Source organism: Sceloporus occidentalis, unplaced genomic scaffold (genome assembly GCF_023333645.1).
Source record: "Sceloporus occidentalis isolate IW3139 unplaced genomic scaffold, rSceOcc1.0.p SCAF_42, whole genome shotgun sequence".
NCBI lineage: Eukaryota > Metazoa > Chordata > Lepidosauria > Squamata > Phrynosomatidae > Sceloporus > Sceloporus occidentalis.
Genome location: NW_028317022.1, coordinates 7,083,185 through 7,106,312, shown reverse-complemented (window position 1 = coordinate 7,106,312; position 23,128 = coordinate 7,083,185). Strand labels below are relative to the sequence as shown.

The following is a 23,128-nucleotide window of genomic DNA, read 5'->3' as shown; positions in this document are numbered from 1 at the left end:
AAACTAGGGGCGTGGCTATTCTCCTCTCCAAATATCTTCCCTTCTCGGAGGTTGGCGTCTGTTCCGACCCCGAGGGGCGCTACCTTCTGGTAAAAGGGGTTATCGCCAATCAAAAATACACCTTCGCTAACCTATACCTCCCCAACAGACGACAACATGTTTTCCTCCGACAGGTGCTTGCTAAATTACAAGACTTTCAGGAGGGCGTCCTGGTCCTCGGCGGAGACTTTAACATCCCTCTACACCCTGCTCTGGACACCTCTACGGGACTTTCCCATATCCCTCGACATGTACTGGGAAAGGTCTCTTCCTTGCTGACCTCCCACCGCCTGGTAGACTGTTGGCGTGCCTTCCACCCCACGACTAGAGACTACACTTTCTACTCGACGCCGCACGGCTCCTACTCTCGTATCGACTACTTTTTCCTCCCCTACCACTATACGGCTCTCGTCTGTCGTGCCCGCATCGGCATCACCACTTGGTCGGACCATGCCCCGGTGCTCCTATCGCTTGATTCACCTCTCGTTCGGCCTTCTCGGCGCTCTTGGCGCCTCAATGAATCTCTGTTGTCTGATGATTCGGTGTGTGCCGATACAATTCAGGCTATCACCAGTTATTTTGACGAGAATCTCACGGGTGATGTCCCCAGCCTTACGGTGTGGGAGGCCCACAAGAGTGTGCTTCGGGGTCACTTTATCCGCATCTGCTCACAGCGCAAGAAACTCGACACGGAAAAGATAGCCTCTCTCTGCCTGCGCATTGCGGACGCGGAGAGGGCCCACAAGGACTCTCTCTCGGGGGACGACCTGCAGCTGCTTGTGTCGTTGCGGGGGGAACTGGCTTCGATCTTGAACGCCAGACCCCAACGTGCCTACCAACGCTCCAGGGCGTTGTTCCATGAACATGGAGATAAGCCTGGGAAATATTTGGCGAGGGCCCTCCGGGCCTCTCGTACTCTGACCTACATCCCTAAAATCCGCTCCGACGCCGGCAGGGTGTGTCTTCTTCACTCTGATATCGCGGATGGTTTTGTCCAGTTCTTCACAAAACTGTATAACATCGTTCCTCCGTCAGGCCCCCACTCCACTGGAGACCGGGAATCGCAAATTGCGGACTATCTGCAACGCACGATCCGTGTGCGCATTTCTGCTGAAGACGCGGCCGGGCTAGACGCCCCTATTACCCTCCCGGAGTTACTTTTCGCCATCCGGTCGTCTCCGAGCGGGAAATGCCCCGGCCCTGATGGGTTTCCCCTTAAGTATTATTCGCGGTTCCGCGACCAACTGGGCCCGCGGTATGTTGAGGCCTTCAACTCTCTACTACGGGGTGGCCACATCCATGCCCACACCCTATCCGCCTCTGTGACTCTTCTCCCCAAAGCCGGTAAGGATCCCGAGAACTGTGGCAGCTATCGGCCGATTTCCCTCCTTAATTCGGACCTCAAGCTTTTTGCCAAAATTCTAGCCACCCGACTCAACCCTTTAATGCCAAAACTTGTGCACCCTGACCAGACGGGGTTTGTTCCGGGCCGCGAGGCTAGGGACAGCACTATTCGTGCTGTGAACCTCCTTCAGTTGGCCAAGCGTTCCAACCTTCCCACTATCCTCCTTTCCACGGATGCCGAGAAGGCCTTTGATAGGGTCGACTGGACCTTCATGTTTGCTACTCTCCGGCGCATGGGCTTCGGCCCCGGCCTGCTGACTTGGATCCAGTCACTCTATGCATCTCCTACGGCTCGCCTCTATATCAACGGATCCCTCTCGGACCCTTTTCCTATATCTAACGGCACGAGGCAGGGGTGCCCCCTGTCGCCCCTGCTGTTTGTGCTCTCCTTGGAACCCCTGCTCCAGGCCGTTCGTTTAAACCCGGACATTCATGGTCTGACGGCGGGGGGGTCCAGCCACAAGGTCCTGGGCTATGCCGACGACCTTCTGTTCGCTATCACCCGGCCCCATCTTTCCTTGCCGGTCGTCCTGAAGGAGCTTTCCGATTACGGGAAACTTTCTAATTTTAAAATTAACATGTCTAAGTCGGAGATTCTCAATGTCAACTTACCCCCGGCGGACAGGGACTCCCTGGCTGCTTCCTTTCCTTTTAAGTGGTGCCCTTCCCAGCTGAGATATCTGGGTGTTTGGCTGACGGATGACTCCTCTCGCCTCTTTAGCCTTAACTTCCCTCCCCTCTTGTCATCGATTCGATCTGACCTGCTTAAGTGGTCGAGACTTAGGGTCTCCTGGTTGGGTAGGGTTAACACCATCAAAATGAATGTTATGCCTCGCCTCCTCTACCTGTTTCAAACCTTGCCGATTTCCATCCCACCCTCTTTCTTTTCCTCTGTCCGCTCCGCCTTTCTCAGTTTCTTGTGGGGCCCTCGATCGCGACGCATCAGTTTCGCTACGCTGATCCTCCCTAAGTCTAGGGGTGGCCTCGCCCTGCCCTGCCCGCGAACGTATTATCGCGCCTGTCATTTGCTGCGCATTGTGGAGTGGACCCGCTCTCCGGCCCATAAACAGTGGGTGGGAGTGGAGAGCGCGCTGCTGGGCCTCCCGATCTCCTCTCTCCCCTGGCTCGCTGTGGATACGGCGCGTCGTCTTGCCTCCCCTCACCCCTTCATGTGTGCTACGCTACGGGTCTGGCACTCCTTGCTCCGCACTACACGGCTTTCTTCTGTCCCTTCCCCACTCACCCCACTCAGAGATAACCCCGACTTTCCGCCTGGGCTGGGACTCAATCTTTTCCCTGCAGCGACTCCGGAGGGTGTCCCGAGATTACGATCTTTTGTGACCCCTGCGGGGCTTAAGCCCTTGGATCACCTTGTCGGCCAGGGGACGACCTCCCTGATGGTTAGGCTTCGCTACCTGCAACTGCAAAATTTTTACCGCTCTTTGGCTCGGAAACATAACGTGCTGCGTGACCTCTCCCCTTTTGAGTCCCTGTGTGTGATGGATGCCCCTCTATCCCATGGTATCTCCAAACTTTACAGCCTCCTCCTGTCCGCCTTGACCCCCTCACCCCCTGCGTTCATGGGGAGGTGGGAGACGGCGCTGCAGGTCGTCCTTACTGAGGAACAGTGGAGCAAGATGTGCATCTTCGCACATCGCTGCTCTCTCAGCGCTAAAGACCAGGAGATGTCTTATAAACTGCTAGCCCACTGGTACCGCCCGCCTTCGGTGTTGTCTCGCTACCGGCCTGGGTCGACAGACGAGTGCTGGAGGTGCGGGGAGTCCCCGGGCTCTCTCCTTCACCTCTGGTGGAACTGCCCTCGTATCGCTCCCTTCTGGTCCGCCGTGCACGATTGTGCTCAGTCCCTCACTGACAGGGTCCTCCCCTTCACCCCGGAGTTCTACCTCCTACAACATATGACGTTCTCCTTCTCCTGGTACAAACGGACGGTTGTTAGGCACCTGATCACGGCCGCTAAGGCCCTCATACCTCTCCACTGGGGTGACCCCTCCCCTCCCTCTTTTAGGGAGTGGTTCCTCCGGGTGGACAATAAGCGCTCATTGGAGGAATTGGCCCTGTCGGCTTCGAATGCGGTTGAGAGATACCAACGCACCTGGTACCACTGGCTGGCATATGCCTCTGGTCCCCTCGCCCGTTCCTTACTGTCCCAGGCGCCTGCGGACTTACCTACAGCCCTTATATCTTGACCCCCTGCCCGACGATATTGTAGCGCTCTGGTCCACATCCCCAGTCCTGGCCCCTCCTCTAACCCCCCCCCTTTTTTTTTTTTTTCCTTCTCTTTCTTTCTCTTTTTTCTCTTCTTCTCCCCCCCTTTTTGTTTCCCCCTTTTTGTTTCTCCCTTTTTTTTTTTTTCCCTTCCCCCGTGGCCTGCCTTCCTTCGCATGCCGCTCTTGACTCTACCCGCTCGACCCCCGTTCTCTCCTCTGCGGTTATATGGGCCGTATGCCCGTGCAAGGATCCCCCTTGACAGGCTGCTCCATCCCTGGCGCCTCTACGCTGGTGGTTGCGCTCATTTAGCACTTAAGGCCACTAAGGCCATTCAGAGCTGGAGTCAGCAACCTTTGAGGCTCCTCACTCCCTCTCTTAGGTGTGCTATTTAAGACATGTGTCTGTCAGGGGTCTTCTGATGATATCTTGTCGCTAGGCGGGTAATTGTCGGGGGGCGGATTGTCGGGATGCCATTGTTCTGATGTGTACCAACTTGGATGTCACGGTTTGTTTGCTCCCCTACCCTTTCTTTTCTGTATCCCACATATTTTGAAAATTTTGAAAATCTCAATAAACATTGATTTACCCTAAAAAAAAAATACATGGAATGCTAAAGAGTTTTTTGCACTGTCCAATGCTGGACAAATTCCAGGATAGAGGTAGCTGTGGTTTCTTAACTTTTAATGTTGGCACACAATTTTTTATATCTTTATGGTATGTATGGATGCATACCATATTTCTACCCCCCCCCAAAAAATGAAAAAAAGTTGGCCCTTAAATGCCACCTTTGCTTTTAGCCACTAAATTGTATGGAACGTCCCTGTGGCTGAGCTTATAGGGTGGCTCCCAAGCCACAATCCAGTTTTCCAGTCCAGTATAAAAAACCCATTTATGCCCTTGCTCAAAGGCTGAAAACTGCCGGTTTCATTCCATACATTTAAATGAACCAAAACAATAAAACTTAAAATCTTAAAGTTTGATTCCTTTTTCACAACCATCACTAGATTAAAAATTAATGGCCGAGATGGAAATTGCATTGAAATAAATGCCAAATAAAAAAAAAAAAACAATCCCTTTCCACTCCTTAATATTTTTTGTTCTATTATCCGATATGGAAATGTCAACAGAAATAAGGAAAGTTCATCAGGAGGAATCTTGGCTACCTTAGCAGGGAAAACAAGCTAAATGATTTCTGGCCAACTTCATTTTAAAATAATTGAATCTCACAAATGTAATGTACTCTAAAGTTGCTGCTCCAAATACTTAGGATGTAATTGGATAACATTGCGTTACAGGGTACGTTCCTCCCGTAAGCAATGGGAAAATCTACTGAAACAAATGCCAACCTTTGTATTGTGAATATAAGTTAAAGGGACACTCCAGCCACCTTATAAACTATAATGGACATGACATCTGCGGATCAGTAACTTTTCCTAAATCTAACCCTTTACAGGTCTACACAACAAATACAAACCTGTAATGGTGTCTCTAGATTAAAATCAGCAATAAATACCTATTAAAAGCTCACGTTGGGAAAGGTATCTAACTTCCTTCTCTTGGGTATCTAACTTCCTTCTCTCATTAATATTCCTCTCCACCGAGTTATTCCATTGTACAACACTGCAGAATATGGTAGTTTTATATATATTAAAGAAAATAACACAATAGATGGTCTATTCAGGTATTGAGCCAATTATTTAAAGGGCAAAAGTTCTCCTTTAAGGTACCTTGGAATTCTACTAATGTGCTGACAATGAGACTCTTCAATTACCGTACTAACCCTTTAAAAGCCCACCACAAAAATTACTTTTGTTACCCACTAATGATTTCAGCCAAGTTGTTCTAATAAGAGAATTTAAAAAAACAAAAAACAAAAAAAAAACCTTGACTTGTCACAAGGTAAATAAAGATAAGCTAAAAGAAAAGCACCAACTGGAAGGTTCAGGTACCAGTAGGTTGGCTCAGAGTAAGAGAGGCTCATCCCCATTTTGTGTGATCCCAAGGTTTGCCTTGACTAATGATATTGGGATTAAAACCCAGAATTTCCAAGCATGACTATGAACATTACTTATATCTGACACTGACAACATACGTTCTAAATCTTCGAGATCGTATTATGAAGGGTTCGCAAAGAAAGAAAAATTGGGACAGTTAGAGGCCCAAAAGCCCTGAGTTTTAAACCTGTCATACGGAAATGTTTTAATATATATATATTTAAACTGCAATCACCATTGTATATTTTACACCACACATTTTATGATTTGCATATTATATTTCACTTGTTTCTCTCTTTTTTTAATAATTTTAGTTCATTTTCTTTTACTTTTGTCAACAGAATGAAAATCGTGGAAAAAATATATCTTTAAAATCAATTTATAAAAACTTTAACACAAACAGTTAAGAAAGCTATATGAATCGCCTTTTTCAATGTTTTAGGATTGTTTTTTGCAATAGGTACACTAAAGAACAGGTCAAAACGAATCAACTTGTAATCACCTGATGTTCATCAAATGTAGTACTGTGAGATGTATTAATATGAATCACAGAACAATGAGCTTAAATCCCAGAGGCCATTAGACATGAAGAATATAGGTGTTCTTTTACACTAAATTTGTTTATTTATAAGCAGGACATATTTATAGTACAGAAAGAAGGGGACACAGAAAGAATAATGGAATTCACCAGTCAAAACTATCACAAAAATCTAAAATACCGGTATATAAGATATAACATATGTTGTGCTTTGCCTAATAGTGCTACAGAATCTGCTGGCACTCAATAAGTAAAATGTAATAAAGTGTATTTGTCAGTTTGCCTCAGTTACTTAACAAATTTTGGCTATCATTTCTAAAAAGTCAAGTTTGTGTAAGCAAAAAGTGCTCCAGTGATCACATAAATGTCTGGACGCGTATCACTAAGCCATGTGCCAAATATTGTTCTGGAATCCTGGTGTGTTGGAGGTCTTTGACGAGTTTAATGCCCCTAATGACATTTCAGGAATTAAATAAAATAAGATTTCTGATATCACAGACACAGATCAAGGCCATACAAATGGCAAATCAAATTCTATCCTCAGGTTCATAACTTATTTTTCCAGAGAGTACATATCATGTCAGGTCACCAAAAGGCAGTCTAGTTTTTACAGACACACAGGATATTAAAATAATTATTATATGACTGTTGTACGGTGTTTTCATTTCAGAAAGTATTTCGTTGTCTCCTCGCTGTAGTCTGTTCATGGCGCATAGGGCACCCTGTTCCAAATGGCTGGAAGCTAACTGGGAATGTCATCTAAGCCATTAGGAACCTGAGACCACTGGATGAAATAATGAAAAAATGACTGAATTACAGAATTCTAAATCTACTAAACACTACTTTGCACACTTGAGAAAGCCAGTATTCCAGTCAAAACCGAGAACACTATAAAATGAGTACTCAAGTGTTAACAAAACTGCATCCCTTTACATGCTTTTATATTTTTTGGGGTCTGGATTTTATTTAGTTTGTGAATAGCCCATATAGAAAACATAATTAGGGCACTATATTCTACCGCTTTTACGGCTTATCGGAAGGCAAAAATGCGCACACCGGTATAAAAGGTAACTGCTTTTTTTTCTAGAGTCAGTTATGTTGGCTTATGGCAAAAATAATATTTTAAATGTAATAACTTTTGGAAAAGGACATCCAGGGAAATGACTAGAAACCACGGGGCCCTGGTGCGAAATGTATTTGCTCTGAAAAATAACCCTCGCCTTATATTCGAGGTGGTATTAAAATTAGACCTTGAGGTCTGACTACAAGACTAAGATCCAGATCCCCCGCAGCGCTGCACTCCGGGAACACTTCGCAGCACTCCTCTCCGGCAGCCAGTGGACGTCTGCACGATGCACGCAGACACCCTCCGCTGCTGCTGGCACTTCTGCCGGGGCTTCTATGTCAGAGCGCCGGCGTGACATGACCTTCCGGTGCTCCACCATATAAGTCCCGGTGGTTGTCTACACGCATTGCGCAGAAGTCCACCAGCTGCCCCCACTTGACACCAGGAAGTCTGAAGCACGGGGGACAAGTCTAGGGATGCATCGGTAAGTCGGGGAGGGGCATATAGCTGGTATAAGACATATCAGGGGGGGCAGATTGGCAAATAAGGGGCAATAAGGCATATCGGGGGCAGAGTGGTGAATAGGGGGGTATAAGGCATATCTGGGGGGGTATAAGGCATATCTGGGGGGTATAAGGCATATCTGGGGGGGTATAAGGCATATCTGGGGGGGCATAAGGCATATCTGGAGGGCAGAGTGGCATATAGGGGGTATAAGACATATCAGAGGGTGGAGTGGCATACCGGGAGGGCCGAGTGGCAAGCTGTGGGGAAGATGTGCATATCTAGGGGGTAGGTTGGCAAATAAAAGGAAATAAAAACAAAAAATGCATTTTTCTCAAAGTTTTTATTAAATATGAAAAAATTGTTTAGATGTGAATTAATATTTACTAATAAAACTTTTTTCCTATAGGGTCATGTTATATTCAGGCTTTTTCTTTTTTTCGAAATTAATATTCAAATTTTGGGGGATGTCTTATAGTTGAGCAAGTATGGTATATACACAAACACATATACATACATCGCACCTCCTGCCCGCCCCTGCTTACCTCTCCCCGCTCCTGAAGCTTGCTATCTGGCTGCTCACACACTGTGGGATCACGTGACGTCACATGACCTCCGCTATGCTCCTGTCTCCCCGTGCCGGTTCAAATTAGTTTATAAAGGGCCCTTCTGACCTGGATCGGTGCAGTCCAGGTCGGAAGAACCCTTTCTAAACAATTTTGAACCGGCACAAGGAGACAGACAGAAAGAAGGGGTCGCAGGGATTGCACCAGGGCACGGGCCCTGTCGCAGCTGCGACTGCTGTTGTTACACCAGTGGGGACATTGATGAACATTGAGAATCCTGTCTTGTTTGCCTGTACCACCTCTAGACAACAAATGTTTACAGATAATAGCCACAATGTGGTAAACAGGTTAACCATGACTCTCTACCTAGGGCGGCTTTGTTCCAAATCCTCCAGCTGTCTTATTCAATCATATATAATTTCAGCGCTTGTCCCTTCCCACTCCACCCCAGTTATTGTCTCACCCAGCCTAAACTGCGAGTCTCTCATCCAAACAACTTCCTGTATCTCTTCTATCCCACCACACTTTTTGTGTCTTTCTTACCCTCACCTCCTGCACCTCTCCTTTCCCTGAACACCTGCACTGTACCCTCAACTTGTATCTCACCCTTCCAAGCTTCTGTAATATCTCTTTTATTTCTCCCTCCCATTCCCCCTCTGTTTTCTCTCTCCATCATCTATATCTCCTATACCTCAATACCTTCATCCAGACACCCTCAAAAAGCATTTGTGCTATTAAAAACAACTGTGCAGTGCATAGGGATTATTCATGATAAATATAACCCTTTTAACCCTTTAAGGACAATGGGTGGTCCCTAAACCCATTGAAAACAATGCATTTTGAGCCCGTACATGTACGGGCTTTGTCATTAAGGGGTTAAAACAGGAAGCAAGTAGAATTTGATAACTTTCTTTAAGAAAAAAATCAGATTAATCTGTGGCTGAGCTAAGTGATTTTTTTGTTCACAAAGAAGCTCGTATTTTTGTGTCACTGAAGTATGCAGTCGTTATAGTTCAATGTAAATGTTGTGCCAACCTTGCTGTATTCTCAGTTGATGCTACCTGGCTGATAACAAAATCCACGTCTTTTTACTAAGTCGTGTAGATGGCAAAATTGCTGGTCAATTAACCCGCCTAATTTAAACAAAGTGTAACAAAACCCTGGAGCTTAATGCTCTTTAATATTTAATTCTTTCAGTAGCGCTTACCCTATCAAATGCAAAAATCCATTAACTGCTTTTAATCTCTGTGAAGCCTTATGTCTCTTTTGGCAAATAAAGGGTTGCGTGAGCTATAAAATACATAAAGTATGATTGTATTTTTATGTCACAGAAGACAAATACTAGGGAAAAATGAAAGGAAAAAAGATATGGCACACTTTTGTGGGATGTATTACCATATTTGCTCGATTATAAGACGACCCTGATTATAAGACAACCCCCCAAAATCTGAATATTAACTTAGGAAAAAAAAGAAAAAGCCTGAATATAAGACGACCCTAAAGGAAAAAAGTTTTACCAGTAAATGTTAATTCATGTAAACTATTTTTTTTAATAAAAGCTATGATTGAGAAAAATATTTTTTTTGTTTTTATTTCTTGTATTTTCCAACCTGTCCCCCAGTTACGCACATCTGCCCCCAGGCTTGCCACTCCAATATGGCACTGTGGCCCATGATATGCCTTTTAACCCTCTATATGCCACTGTGCCCCATGGTATGCCTTTTGACCCCCTATGTGCCACTCTGCCTCCAGAAATGCCTTATACCCCTATATGCCACTCTGCCTCCAGAAATGCCTTATACCCCTATATCCCATTCTGGCATTTAGGGGGTTAAAATGCATATTATGGGGCAGAGTGGCATATAGGGAGGTATAAGGCATTTCAGGAGGCAGAGTGGCATTAAGGGAGTTAAAAGGCATTGTATAGAGCACTCTGCCTCCAGAAATGCCTTATACCCCTATATGCCACTCTGGCATTTAGGGGGTTAAAATGCATATTATGGGGCAGAGTGGCATATAGGTGTATAAGGCATTTCAGGAGGCAGAGTGCTCTATTAAATGCCCCCTTAACGCCACTCCAGAAATGCCCTATGCCCCCATTTAACACACACACACACACACACACACACACCCTATACCCCCATTTAACTAACACACACACACACACACACTCTCCCCTCCCCTCCCCTCTCAGCCCTCTCTTACCGGTGCTTCCAGCCGGGGCAGCGGGTTGACGTCGCCTTCTGCTGCAGCCGGAAGGAGGTGGAGTTGGCAGCGGGGGTTTGTATCCGTCCGTCGCGTATACTTTCCCCGGCTGTCAGAGATCAGAGTTCCCCGCACCGGTGCGGGGAACTCTGATCTCTGACAGTCGGGGAAGGTTTGCGCGACGGACGCAGACAACCCCCGCTGCTAGCCACACCTCCTTCCGGCTGCAGCGGACGTTGTCTACGCGGATCGCGTAGACGTCAACCCGCTGCCCCGGCAATACAGCAGGAAGCACCGGTAAGTGTGTGTATGATGGGGGGGGGGGGGTGAGACAGGAGGATCCAGGTCCCCTGCAGCGGTGCGGGGGATCTGGATTTTAGTCTCCTAATCAGACTCTATTTGAGGTCTGATTAGAAGACGACCCCGATTAGAAGACGAGGGGTATTTTTCAGAGCATTTGCTCTGGAAAAAACCTCGTTTTATAATCGAGCAAATACGGTATATAAAACAAAATATATTTAATCCAATGAACAAGATAAAACAAACTATAAAGGCAGTCACATTTAAATCTGATTAATATTAACAAGGATGTTGTTGGGGGGAGCTTGCAGTCTTATTTCTGTACTGACCAGCTGAGAGCATATCAAGGTTGGCTTACATTGGTCACAGGATAATTTATGTCTTATGTAGGATCAGTGAGCTAGTTATATATAAACTAATTTACCATAAAGCAACATACAGTTTTAACAGCGCCTATCTCTGCTAAGGATGACTGTATTTCTATACAAGCGCAACTTGTAAAAAGGCTGATATTGGCAGAATAAACATCACAGAACACTTCTTTGAGCGTGAAGGTTTTCTTTTGTGTCCCTGATGTGCAAATGAGGATACATTGTTTTTCTATTTATTATTATTATTTATTGATTTATATAGCGCCATCAATTTCCGTAGCGCTGTGCAATGGGTAGACAGGACAGAACTTTTGTGATTGCCTTGTCACTACCAGGGTTCAGGTATATTGGGTTATATCAGACTCTACAACCCCAAAGGGGATGTCCTGTCCTTATCCCATCAATACATCCCAATAGAATAGTGGGGGGGTTTTTTTGTTTGTTTTTTTAATTAATTCAACCTAACATAAGAAATAGAAAAACAAGATTAGCTTTAAGGGAGTAAGGAAGGTTTCTCATTTCTGTGTATGGGTGCCTAAATCTCATTACCGCTTCGTTTATATAGCATTGTGTGGGTTTCATTATAAGACAGGAAAAATGTAAGCCATTCACGATGTAAGCAGCTTGCTATGTGTTTCATTTTAGAGGAGCAACCGTGATAAAAGCTCAGGTTCTAATCCAAGGTGTTCTTGATAAATAAAACTGGAGCAATAACTACAACAGCGAGACGATAATCAGGTTCATACTGCAAGAACGTATACGTCTGCTTAACATTCTTTGGATGAAACACTGGGAGAATGCTGGCAGCTGGGTTAATTACATGCCATAGCCAAGTAATGTAGGAAAAGCTTCTAATATTCAAACATGATGAGAGATATAAAAAGTGTGCCCAAGGTTTGGATCCTTATTATTAGCCTCCTAGCTCTTTAGTGCTTAGCAGTGGACGTTTGTGTTTGCAATTGGAAATGATAAGCCTCTTAGAGAGCAGACTTTATGCTCAGAGGAGCTCGACTAATTAAAAAAAAGGCATTGGGTAAAGAATAACAGTTTAAAAGGCAAACAGAGAAAAGGGGAAATTCTAAAGGGATATTAACGAGACTGCTGCTGAATATGTAACAAGTGAAAGCAGTTCTTCTTTTAATTGGGAAGTTACTGGATTCCTTTGTTGCCCTTTTTTAGCCCTGCATTGTCAAGTTCTGCTATGAGCGGTATATTATCTACCGTATCCCAGGTACTAATCAATGCAGAGTGAATGGCGAACTGTACAACCTGAACGAATTGACACAAAAGTGGCTCAAGTGCATAACAAGAATGTATGTGCTCTGTCTTGGGGAGCAGGAAATGGGTGGTGGGGAGCACAAACTCCCTCCAGGGGGGTCTAATGAAACCCCTCTGTATGCATGGGTAGAAAACGGTTTCACTGATTTCAATGACAGCACCTGCCTGCCAGTGACTGGATGCTTTGAGTCTTGCTGCAGGAAGTAAGTCCATTTCTGTTGGATAAGGGTCAGCAAATTACGGAGATAAGTCCAACCAAGGGTTTGTGGAAAAAGGGATAGAACCAGACAGGGACTCGGCAAGAATCTTGCAATCCTGCCATGAGGCAAAAAGCTGCCCCCAGATGATTGGCAATTATATGACATGCCCTGTGTCTCTAGAACAAATTCTGAAACTTCTCAGATATGTAAAACTTAAAAAATTATTCAATAGTATTCATTTAAAGAAAACAAGTACTACACCCTGGATTTAATATATCAGGGGCACGCAACTTCAGTCCTCAAGGACCACAACAAATTGAACATATTGTTCAATGAAGCGCAACATATACGGTTCAATTACATACTTTCTTTTTTTGTGTAGGCCGAATAAAAGGTATCACCTTCGACTAAAGAGTCCAACTTTTCTTGGACCAATACAGCCATAGACATTTTTCTTATTACAGAATCTAAAACTGGAAGGATTTATGTTCTCAAGGACTGATTTTGGAAAAAAAATACTTGCAAGTTTCATATAAATAATTAGGTGTGGCTATGGGCAGTTCTTGTTTTGTATCTCTTTCTAAGAAGTAGAAGTAAATAAGCATTTAATGTCTTTTTTTCAATGTACTTTAAACATTAAGACCTTGAAGGGGTTCTTTTTTTGCACTCTGTCACAAGCTGTAATTCAATTCCACAAATGCGGCTTTTTAATGGAACGCCAAACCATGAATATAAAATGCTCTTTAGACATAAGATCTCATAAGCAGAGCATAGCACTTGCTCAGTTGCTTGGAGGAAAGCACAAGCAACAGCCTGCTTTTATTTCATGTCGTTATTCAACGTTAATCCACTGCCTAACAAACGAACAGACCTGGCCCTGACCAATTATCTGCCAGGTGTGCACTGAATTTTTGTTTCATAAAGGGTTCTGAACTATGATAGAATGAGATGAGGGTGTAACTGACACATCTAACAGAAAACCATAATTAGATCTACCACTGAACGTCTATCAAGTTTTATTCTGTTTATGTCATTTTTTGATGAGTGACTATATGTGACTCTTTGATGAGTACAACATCTACAAAAGATGTAACGCATCCACAGGATCTCTTTTTTTTTAAAATAAGTTTAGTTTGTTTGTAAGAGATGTAAAGAAAAAGGAAAAAAGGAGAAAAGGTAAGTGAACTGCAAATTTCCCAGTTGTGATGGTTTCCCCTGCTATAACAAAGAGCTTATCGGGAAGAGATGATAAAATGCAAAATAATATACCAAATAGTAAAGATAAAAATGAACTATATATCTGGTTAAACGACCAAAGCTGCGCATTATAACACATGTATCTCTAAATAATGATTGTACATGAGCCTTTATACGGTGTCTGTAAATGCCTTGCCCATGATATTATGTTCAATTAACCCTGTCCCCCCTGGTCCCTCCTCTCTTATCTTATTATATTTTCTACGTCTTTACAACAACAGTTGAATATCTTCAATAAACTTTTATTGGAAAGAAATCGCTATATCAGAAAATGAGATTATTACATTAAACCTGAAATATATGTATATATGCACCCGTACATAGTGGTTTAATTAAATATATGTATGGAGGAAAAACATCATACCTGGGAACTCTCCGGTTTTGGCCCAGAGACTCTGGGTGAAACACTGCTTCCCCAGATCTCCAGATCACTCTTTCTCTAGGGCATGGCAGCAGCATTAAGCCTTCCCACTCCTCTATAAGTTACCTCAGATTTCTAACCCATTTAATGCTATTGAGGGCTAACCCCGGCCTTGTCTGTGCCTGGCTCCACCCCTGGCTCCACCCCTTGGATGTCCAACCACGCCCCCTTGTGTGTGTGTGTGTGTGTGGCTATCCCTGCCACCTCATGAACCAACCTCCCAGGTATGGAAATGCTATGAGATCAATCAACCTCCAACGGGTAGCTAAAGTGGCCTACTATATAGTCTCAAAATGTGTTACACATAATCGTTATAACTTTTAACAAGCTTCCCCTTCCAAAATTTGAACATAATCTATATAAACCAAGCACTTGAAAAAGTACATTGAAAAAGTAAAAACAAAAGGTACAAAGAAGATTTATAGCTTTGCAACTTCTGACAGCCCACTTTGGTGCACTCATTGTTTCGTGTGTACGTCAGTCATCCGACCCTCCCTCAGTTGCCCATGTTCCTAAAGATGTATTATAAACTTTGCCCGGGTATGTAATCGTAAATTTGTTTTTATTGTATGATGTGAGGTTTGTATTGTGCGTCAAGCTGAGTCACCTTAATAGCTAATGTATATTTTAAATTGTGCTTGTATATTATTTTATGTTTTCTTTGACATATTTTAAGTGAATACGTATTATGAGCCGTTCCACTTTATCACCAGTGACTGTCTATGATACAATAAGAATTCGGTACTCTCATTCTGCTAGATCTGCGTTATTCCATGAGGGCTCAATGGAAAAAAATTGCTTGGAAACGTAAAATTCCAGTGAATTTATAGCTATAAGCACGCACAGTGACATGCAGGGAAGGTTACTGGGCAGTACCAGGAGAACATGTAAATAAGACACACTTGCTTCTATATACTGGTAGAAATTCAGCTCAAAAACCTCTTTTAGTAGACCTGTTCAACCAAAGTGGTCATGGCATTCGCAAATATATGGATTATAAGGTGTTATCACTAACTAGTCAATAAATAAATACAAAAAAAATATGTCTTGTGCTCGTCATTGTTCTCACAAAGGTGAACTCTTATCCCATGAATGATGCCTTTTATGAAGATACGAGACTGTTGTGGTAAAGATTATTTTAAAAAATAAAATAAAACGCTAATAAATAATAATAAAATTCACAACACAGAGCACAGTTATTTCAATGACACAAACTGCCTAACTACCAAATAATAAAATGATATTCTCCCAGCTAAATATGTAATTCATTGTACAGAGTGTGCGTTCACTTAAATGTTCTGTTTCCAGCAATTCAGATTATCTCCATCCTGTCTCCTTCCAAATGCCTAATTTTTAATGCAGAAGACATTTTTACAGCTTATTATCAATAGTTTATTCAGGGAGGGGACTCGCCTCTCTTGGCAAACAAAGTATGGAGATAGAGCTTGCTCCGAATAAATTAGATGGAAGAGACCTTGTGGTTATACACAAGAGCAAAGTGATAAATCATTCTCATTTCACTAATACAAAGTTTCAATTAAGTGTAATCAAAAGCGCCGGGCATTCATCAAAAAGAGAAATCATTCACTTTGCAGATAAGGTTAATTTAGTTTTATTCTAGCAGGGTTCGTATGGAAATCGAACGCCGTGGTTCAGGACCCTCTCTAAGCCAAGCGTGTGCGCTGGGATGTCCTATCTCTCTGAACAAACACGCCATCAAACATACTTATCACCGTCTTTAGGCTCTATATCATTCACTTAATGCCACTCCCCTACGTGCCTGTCGATCAGCTGCGTGTCTAGACTATTAACGATCACACTTCGTTTCAATAGAAACCATTTATTTTACATGTATCTAGAACAGCAGCATCTAAAGTCGTTAGCGCTGGAGTAACGAGCTTGTTTATTTGAAATATATAGATCAGTGTGAATTTATATGTATATTCTAAGAGTTTGTGTCTTAATCATAAGAGTACAAAAGTGCAAAAGTCCCTTGTTCTGGAATAGTGTTGTCCAACTATTTAATGCAGAGGCTGACCATTGAAAAGTCTAGGTTAAGGATGGCCCAAACATTTGTGCCATCACTAATGTGGGAGCTATATATATAAAAAAACTATTATAGAGCAAATGTTAAAGTGGTCACGTCAACATAAAACCAGTTCCCACTGATCTGACCATTTCATGGACTACTTTTCAAACTTGGCACATGCAGAACAAATTATACACAGAGCGATGACATAAAATGGTAAACCCATCCCACTGCTGACATACCTCTGAAGATTGTTCAAATAATGACAGTGGTAAGAAATCTTGGGGTTCTGAATTGACAGGTGGTCCAGTCCAATTACTCTGAACAAAAAGGTGAAGGCAGCAAACTCCCAAAAGAAATACCACCAACTGTCTACAAGTAAGAAAAGATGGTCATTAGGATTAATCAAACCTAGGTGTAGCGACTAGTACATTGTCCAAGTACTATTCACAGATCCTCTGAATTGTATTCATTTTCTGATTTATATATACAACACAAACACCCTATGCAGTAGGTTGAATTGGCCTAACCCTTTAATGCTGGGAGACATCATAATAATACAAAAAACAAAATACTGTCTGCGCTTCTCACCCTAATAAAGTTGGCAACAAATATATAAACATAATATAAATGAGAGGTTTTGGTTATATGAATTGGCCAAAGCATAATTAAGCTCACCCGCCACGTCAAGGCACACTCTCAATAGGGTGAGAACCTACGCTCACCTCCTACATAGTGGGCACACAAAGCAGTTTATACTGCTACCAAAACCAAATTAATGTGTTGGGGGAGGTGCAATTACACCTCCACCCATTTAACCCCTGGACAGCAAGCTGCAACCAGACTAATGAGGAGCCAACAACCTCAAATATGTGCAAACAGGGAAAAGAAAAAATGTCGGTGCGCTAAGCTAGTCTCAGGCTCAAATAATACAAATGTATAATATGAGGCCTACCAAACAGTGTGAGCATGCTGCAAATACAGTGTGTTGGCTGTACAATGTATACAAAAAACAAAATACTGTCTGCGCTTCTCACCCTAATAAAGTTGGCAACAAATATATAAACATAATATAAATGAGAGGTTTTGGTTATATGAATTGGCCAAAGCATAATTAATGTAAATTAATTTGGTTTTGGTAGCAGTATAAACTGCTTTGTGTGCCCACTATGTAGGAGGTGAGCGTAGGTTCTCACCCTATTGAGAGTGTGCCTTGACGTGGCGGGTGAGCTTAATTATGCTTTGGCCAATTCATATAACCAAAACCTCTCATTTATATTATGTTTATATATTTGTTGCCAACTTTATTAGGGTGAGAAGCGCAGACAGTATTTTGTTTTTTGTATACATTGTACAGCCAACACACTGTATTTGCAGCATGCTCACACTGTTTGGTAGGCCTCATATTATACATTTGTATTATTTGAGCCTGAGACTAGCTTAGCGCACTGACATCATAATAATGGACACAACACCATGCACTTAATATTTTTAAAGCGAAAACGAGAGAGACAAGAGACACAGGCAATGCTTCCAAGCACTGCACTGACTGGGGGTGAAGCAGCCAATCAGTGGTAAGAAAACTCTTCCATGGAAATCCAAAGGATCACTTTCTGCACCTGTACATTGGGGCCCTTATTGGACCCCAAGAACGTCCTTGCAAACCAGGGCTGGAGTTGACTGACGAAAGCATACCGAGCATCGGCTTTAACAAGCAGGTAATATACACCGCTGATCATCTGCACGCCTAGAAACTGAGGGGTAGGGAAAGAGACAAATGTATATTCCGGTATATGGATGAAGAAAGACAAACCTTTAATAATCACTAGGCATTGAAATCATAACATTTTAAGGTAAAAGTTTCATAAAAATGGAGTTGTTTGTGATAATTGATTTAATTATCTATTATGTTGTCTTTTGTCGGTTTTGGGGACACATTACTTTCTCAAAGGTCCATTGGAAAGATCATTGCCCTGTTTCTTTAACTAACCAAGAAACAAATTCAGAAGTATAGGTTACTACTTATTTAAAAATTTGTGCTATACAGTTTGGTGTGGAAGAAAACCTGTACCTTTATTTGTTGAGTATAATTAAAGCGCAAGCTTGGGTGTTTTCAGGTATGTTACAAAATCAAAGTTGTTAAATACATTTACACAGACTGCTTGGACAGCGGAACCAAACCCAGAATATTCTACAAAATAGAAGGAGTTCATTTAGGTTAGTTGTTAAAAGTGTTACTAGTCAGATACTTCAGATCTAATCATTAATTTCACAATGCAGTCTTCTCTTGTGGATGGGTTCGGTATTCGAACCAGATATGACCCTCCAAGCCATTCACTTCCTGTACACTGCATGTGCCTTCTATGAGAAGCATTATAGAGGTCCTCAAAGTCACTTCTTTTTGCACCTTAACATGTCTTGTAGGTACCCATGAAACAGCAAAATCTGAATTGCCTGATTTCAACACTGAGCTCATGTATGCAAACTCTCGTTATAGGTGAGTATGCGTGGTAGGATGCCAAAGTTCTTAATAGAGAGAGAACATATCTGCCAAGTAAGTAGGCAAGAATAATTCATACTGATTTGCTTCTCAGATTTCTTTGAGCCAGGGACAATAAAGCAAACATAACTTGCATTACTGGTCCCTAAAAAAATATTAATTAGTTGTTTTACATGTGTGTCACTGGTCAAGCAAGGGTACCTCAATGGACCCAGCACAAGACAAGTTATTTCAATAAATTGCTTCTTAGGAAGCTAATTACCTGTCATCATCAAGATCAGAAGAGGCATCTAAGTATGCAGATATGTGTTTCTCCAGGTAGAGGTCAATCTTCTCATGTGTGGTTGGTGCTGTGAAGATGTCCTGCACACGTGGACTGAGGAAAATACTTTCATAATTGCCTTCAAACAGCTGCTGCAGCAGGGAGCTGATTTCTGTCAATACAAGACATTTCACATTTAAGTTTTCTGTAAAAAAACTTATCGCATTTAAAGTGAAGTTGCACATTCTCGATGAATCTTTAGATATAGAACTTAGTCTGTTAGAAATAATACTTTACCATGTAAAATCTCCATGACAATTTTAACCCTTTTTTTAAAAGCAGTGTTGGAATCAGTTGCAATTTTGTCTACTTGGAAACTCTCTGTTATGCAAAATATTTCCCCCCACCAAACTCTCTTTACTAATTTAAAATAGTATATCCATGAATCCCCTGGTTTTCAAAAGAGGTTGTAACCATTTGTTAAAGCAATCCATGAAACACATGTAATTTTAGGTTGTACACTGGCGTAATAGAAAAGCTGAAAAATGCGTTGACTTGTAAAGTAGACATCTTATAGAAGACATCTCCATGTACACACAAACCCAGAACATGGATGTGTGCAATTAAGTGTGCATAATAATTACTATTAATAGGTATCTTTAGTGCTAGTAACTGAATCATAGGGTGTAGCAAAAATGTTTCAACGTGCAGCACAACAGTAATCCTCCAGAGCTCCCCGCCGGGATCCACCCGAGGAACAGGCACAGAAGACCCGCAGTGTCTCCACAAGCACTTTGTGGAGACACTGCGGGTCTTCTGTGCCTGTTCCTCGGGTGGATCCCGGCGGGGAGCTCTGGAGGATTACTGTTGTGCTGCACGTTGAAACATTTTTGAAACTTGAAAGCTTAAAGTGTTTCGAGCCTTAAATGACGCTTACTCATAAGCTTATGAATACGCGCCATTAAAGGTGTGAAAGAGTTAAGCTTTGTGCTTTTTTTTCCCTCTCATTTATCATGTGTTTATAGTAGCACTTTATTGCACATTAAAGAACCTTATATTTACTATCGAAGTGCAAAGCCTTTGGCTATTTCTATTATATGGTATACCCTAGAAGTTTCCTCTGACATTTAGAGTCCCCTAAGGTTGCATAGCCCTTTCAAAAAATAAAAACGATCCCATCATCTGTATGCCAATGCTTTTACAAAGGAATCTGCTGAAAGATAAGGACCTATGTTTGGTATGACTGCACTACCTATATGTGCAGTCTCATTAAATTCAAGAGAGGTAAGCCCCAGTCACTGCCTTGGATAAAACACCACCTGAATTTAATCGTCACAAATCCCTATAAATCAATACAGATTAATCCTTCTGTGCCTCCTTGGTTCTAATCATTCCACTTACTCTTCTAGTAAAAGACACATTATTATTACAATATGAAGGTCTCAAGGACCGACGTGACAGATATAACATTATGACAGGTTCACGGAGTCCAAGAATAATGTCAGAAGAAAGCTGCCATATGCAGTCCCGATACAGGACAGCTTGGTTTGAAAAATGCAACTATAAAGGAATGCCTTGAAGCAAGTGCACATAATCCCTGGCGTTATAATAATAGATCACAGCTTTCCTTCAGATGCGAGCAGTTACGAACCGCTGTCAATGTGATTTTTTTTTTCTTTCATTTCTTTATAATTCAATTGATTCAATAAGGTTAATTGCTAAAATCAAAGAAAGGAACAGATAATATACATCATTGTAAAGATAAAGGCTTGGTTATGAATGCATTGAGTACCAAGCAAACAGTGGTCAATACAGAAGCTAAAATTTAAAATGATACACATAAATCTAAGGCTTCGGGGTCTCAAGCTAAATTTCATTTTAGTGGCTATTTAAGGAAAAGCAGAACAAAACGTGAAAAAAAGGAATGTATACTCCACGTTTGGGGTCTTCTACCAAATGCACAGGAAGAAAGCTAAGTAATTAAATATAAACCGGAAAAAACGCTTCTGTTCTGTGCTGATCTAGCTTTTTCTACAGATGTAGTTTGAGATATTTCTCCATTTACCAGGGGATTTATTAAATCTAAAGTAAATGTTATTTCATAAAGAAAAAACATTGGATGTAGCTTTTTTCTCTCTCAAGGTCACTGAGATAAACTGCTTATTCTACAATGAAATTGCAAGTTAAGGCAAAATTGAAGTTATTCCGCAAAGAACACAAAGTTGGCAATGTACGTAGACTCTTCCACAATGCTTCTTGGACCAGCATGAAGGAGGAGAAGAAAGATATGTCCTGACCAAAAAAGATATGCAACAGGGCTCCACCTTAATGTGAACTAAGTGGATTAGCAGTGGCTATTCTGGAACACCTGCCTTTAGTTACACCTATGGTAAGTGTCCCAGACACTGTAGCTTAAAGAATGAAACTCGGAAGGATGACAACACATCACAGTCAGACTGGAGACATAGTACAATCTAAAAAGACTCAAGCAGAAATAGGAACCATGAGGAACAGGAAAAAACATATGAAAGCTTGCCATGTTGCAAGTGTTGTGAATCTAGAATTTAGGATGAATGCTGGCCTTTAAAGGTTACCTAGAAAGATATGTTATAATACAGAATGCTTTTCTGTAGCAACCTATACAATGGATTGGATGGATCCAGATACCTTTCTTAGCCTTTTTAATGTAATGTAATGTAATTTAAATACATGCTGAATAGGGGAATGGTTAATTACCAACAACTCGAAAAAATGATGACAGTATGCTTACCTAGATGAGATACCACTCTCTAGTGAGAAAAACCTCAGCACAATCAAATCCAATCAATTTTAGAAAGTCTTTTAAAGAAACAGGTTACAATGTATTTGAGAAAAAACAGTATACTTGATTCCTTAAGAAGTCTGTATCTCCATTGGTGGGGCTGTATAGTATCCGTTTACATTCTAAACTTTTTTTTGAAACAATTGGAAGATCTGAGAAATAAAGTGCTTTATAGTCTAGACCCTGCAGGGGATATCCTGTCCTCTGATGACCCTCCGAGGGAATGCCCGATCGCACATTTAAAACTGTAACAGTTTTTCGGCATTCGCGCCGGCAGCTGTTACAGGAGATTGGCAGCGATGCTGGCTTCTGCGACAGCCTGATCTCCCTGCCGCTGCAAGAAGGTCAGGGCGTACCGGTACGTCCATAGGTGTTTCTTGAGATGCGTTTATGGACATACCAGTACGTCTGTAGGGGACTGAAGGGGTTAATATGCATTATTCCAAAATAAAACAAAGCTCTTACCTGACACTAAAGCAGTTGCTCTTGTCCTCCATGGTACAACATATCAGTGGCAGGAAAGTGCCCCCCATTGAAATCAAAACAGAGCACTGCCTGCAGTTTTCCCTGAGCCGGTTCTGGAGCCGATTGAAGGTTAATACATCAACTCATTTACTGAAAGTTGTGATTACTTTGTGATTTTTGCTGGTCAGTGCAACTGATTAGGAGATATTTGGTTAGATATAAAAGGTAAGCGACATCCCATGGACAAGTGAGCATTACCTTACTGTTCTTTACTGATCTCTTTCCTCTCTTTCTCCTTATAAAGGCTACCTACACCAATCGACAACAATAAGCTACTTAACAATAGGGCAGAGATGACTTAAGAGTACACTTTACTGTCACGTACAGCTTCACTAAAGAATACTGCATATTAAAGTACTTTGTGGGTATGTCAATATGCAGAGAAAAACTAAACCACTTACACTTTTGGGAGAAGCTCCAGTTATAGAGCAGGAGCTCCTTGTCTCCCCAATGGTGCTTGAAGAAGGCAAGGAAAGCAGATTGCATTTGCAATGGGAATACCACACAAATTTAAAGGGATCTCTCAGTTATCATATACATTAAAGAGCATATAATGGCTGGCATGGTCCATCTCCATGGTATACTCATGTGTAAGATTTTTTAATCAGTAAACACCATT

General features: G+C 42.1%; 1 protein-coding gene across 1 annotated transcript in view; it reads right to left on the bottom strand.

Annotated features, from left to right (window-relative positions):
• The window catches only part of LOC149289951 (tetratricopeptide repeat protein 27-like), a 154,354-nt gene extending 131,873 nt beyond the window's left edge, over positions 1-22,481 (bottom strand). Inside the window, exons 1-5 of the mRNA XM_089490160.1 lie at positions 22,450-22,481; positions 19,869-20,035; positions 19,164-19,335; positions 17,127-17,129; positions 16,644-16,773 (exon numbers count right to left, since the gene is read on the bottom strand). Coding sequence (XP_089346286.1) covers positions 16,644-16,773; positions 17,127-17,129; positions 19,164-19,335; positions 19,869-20,035; positions 22,450-22,481 — 504 coding nt within the window. The remainder of the gene's footprint in view (positions 1-16,643; positions 16,774-17,126; positions 17,130-19,163; positions 19,336-19,868; positions 20,036-22,449) is intronic.
• Positions 22,482-23,128: the final 647 nt, after the last annotated feature.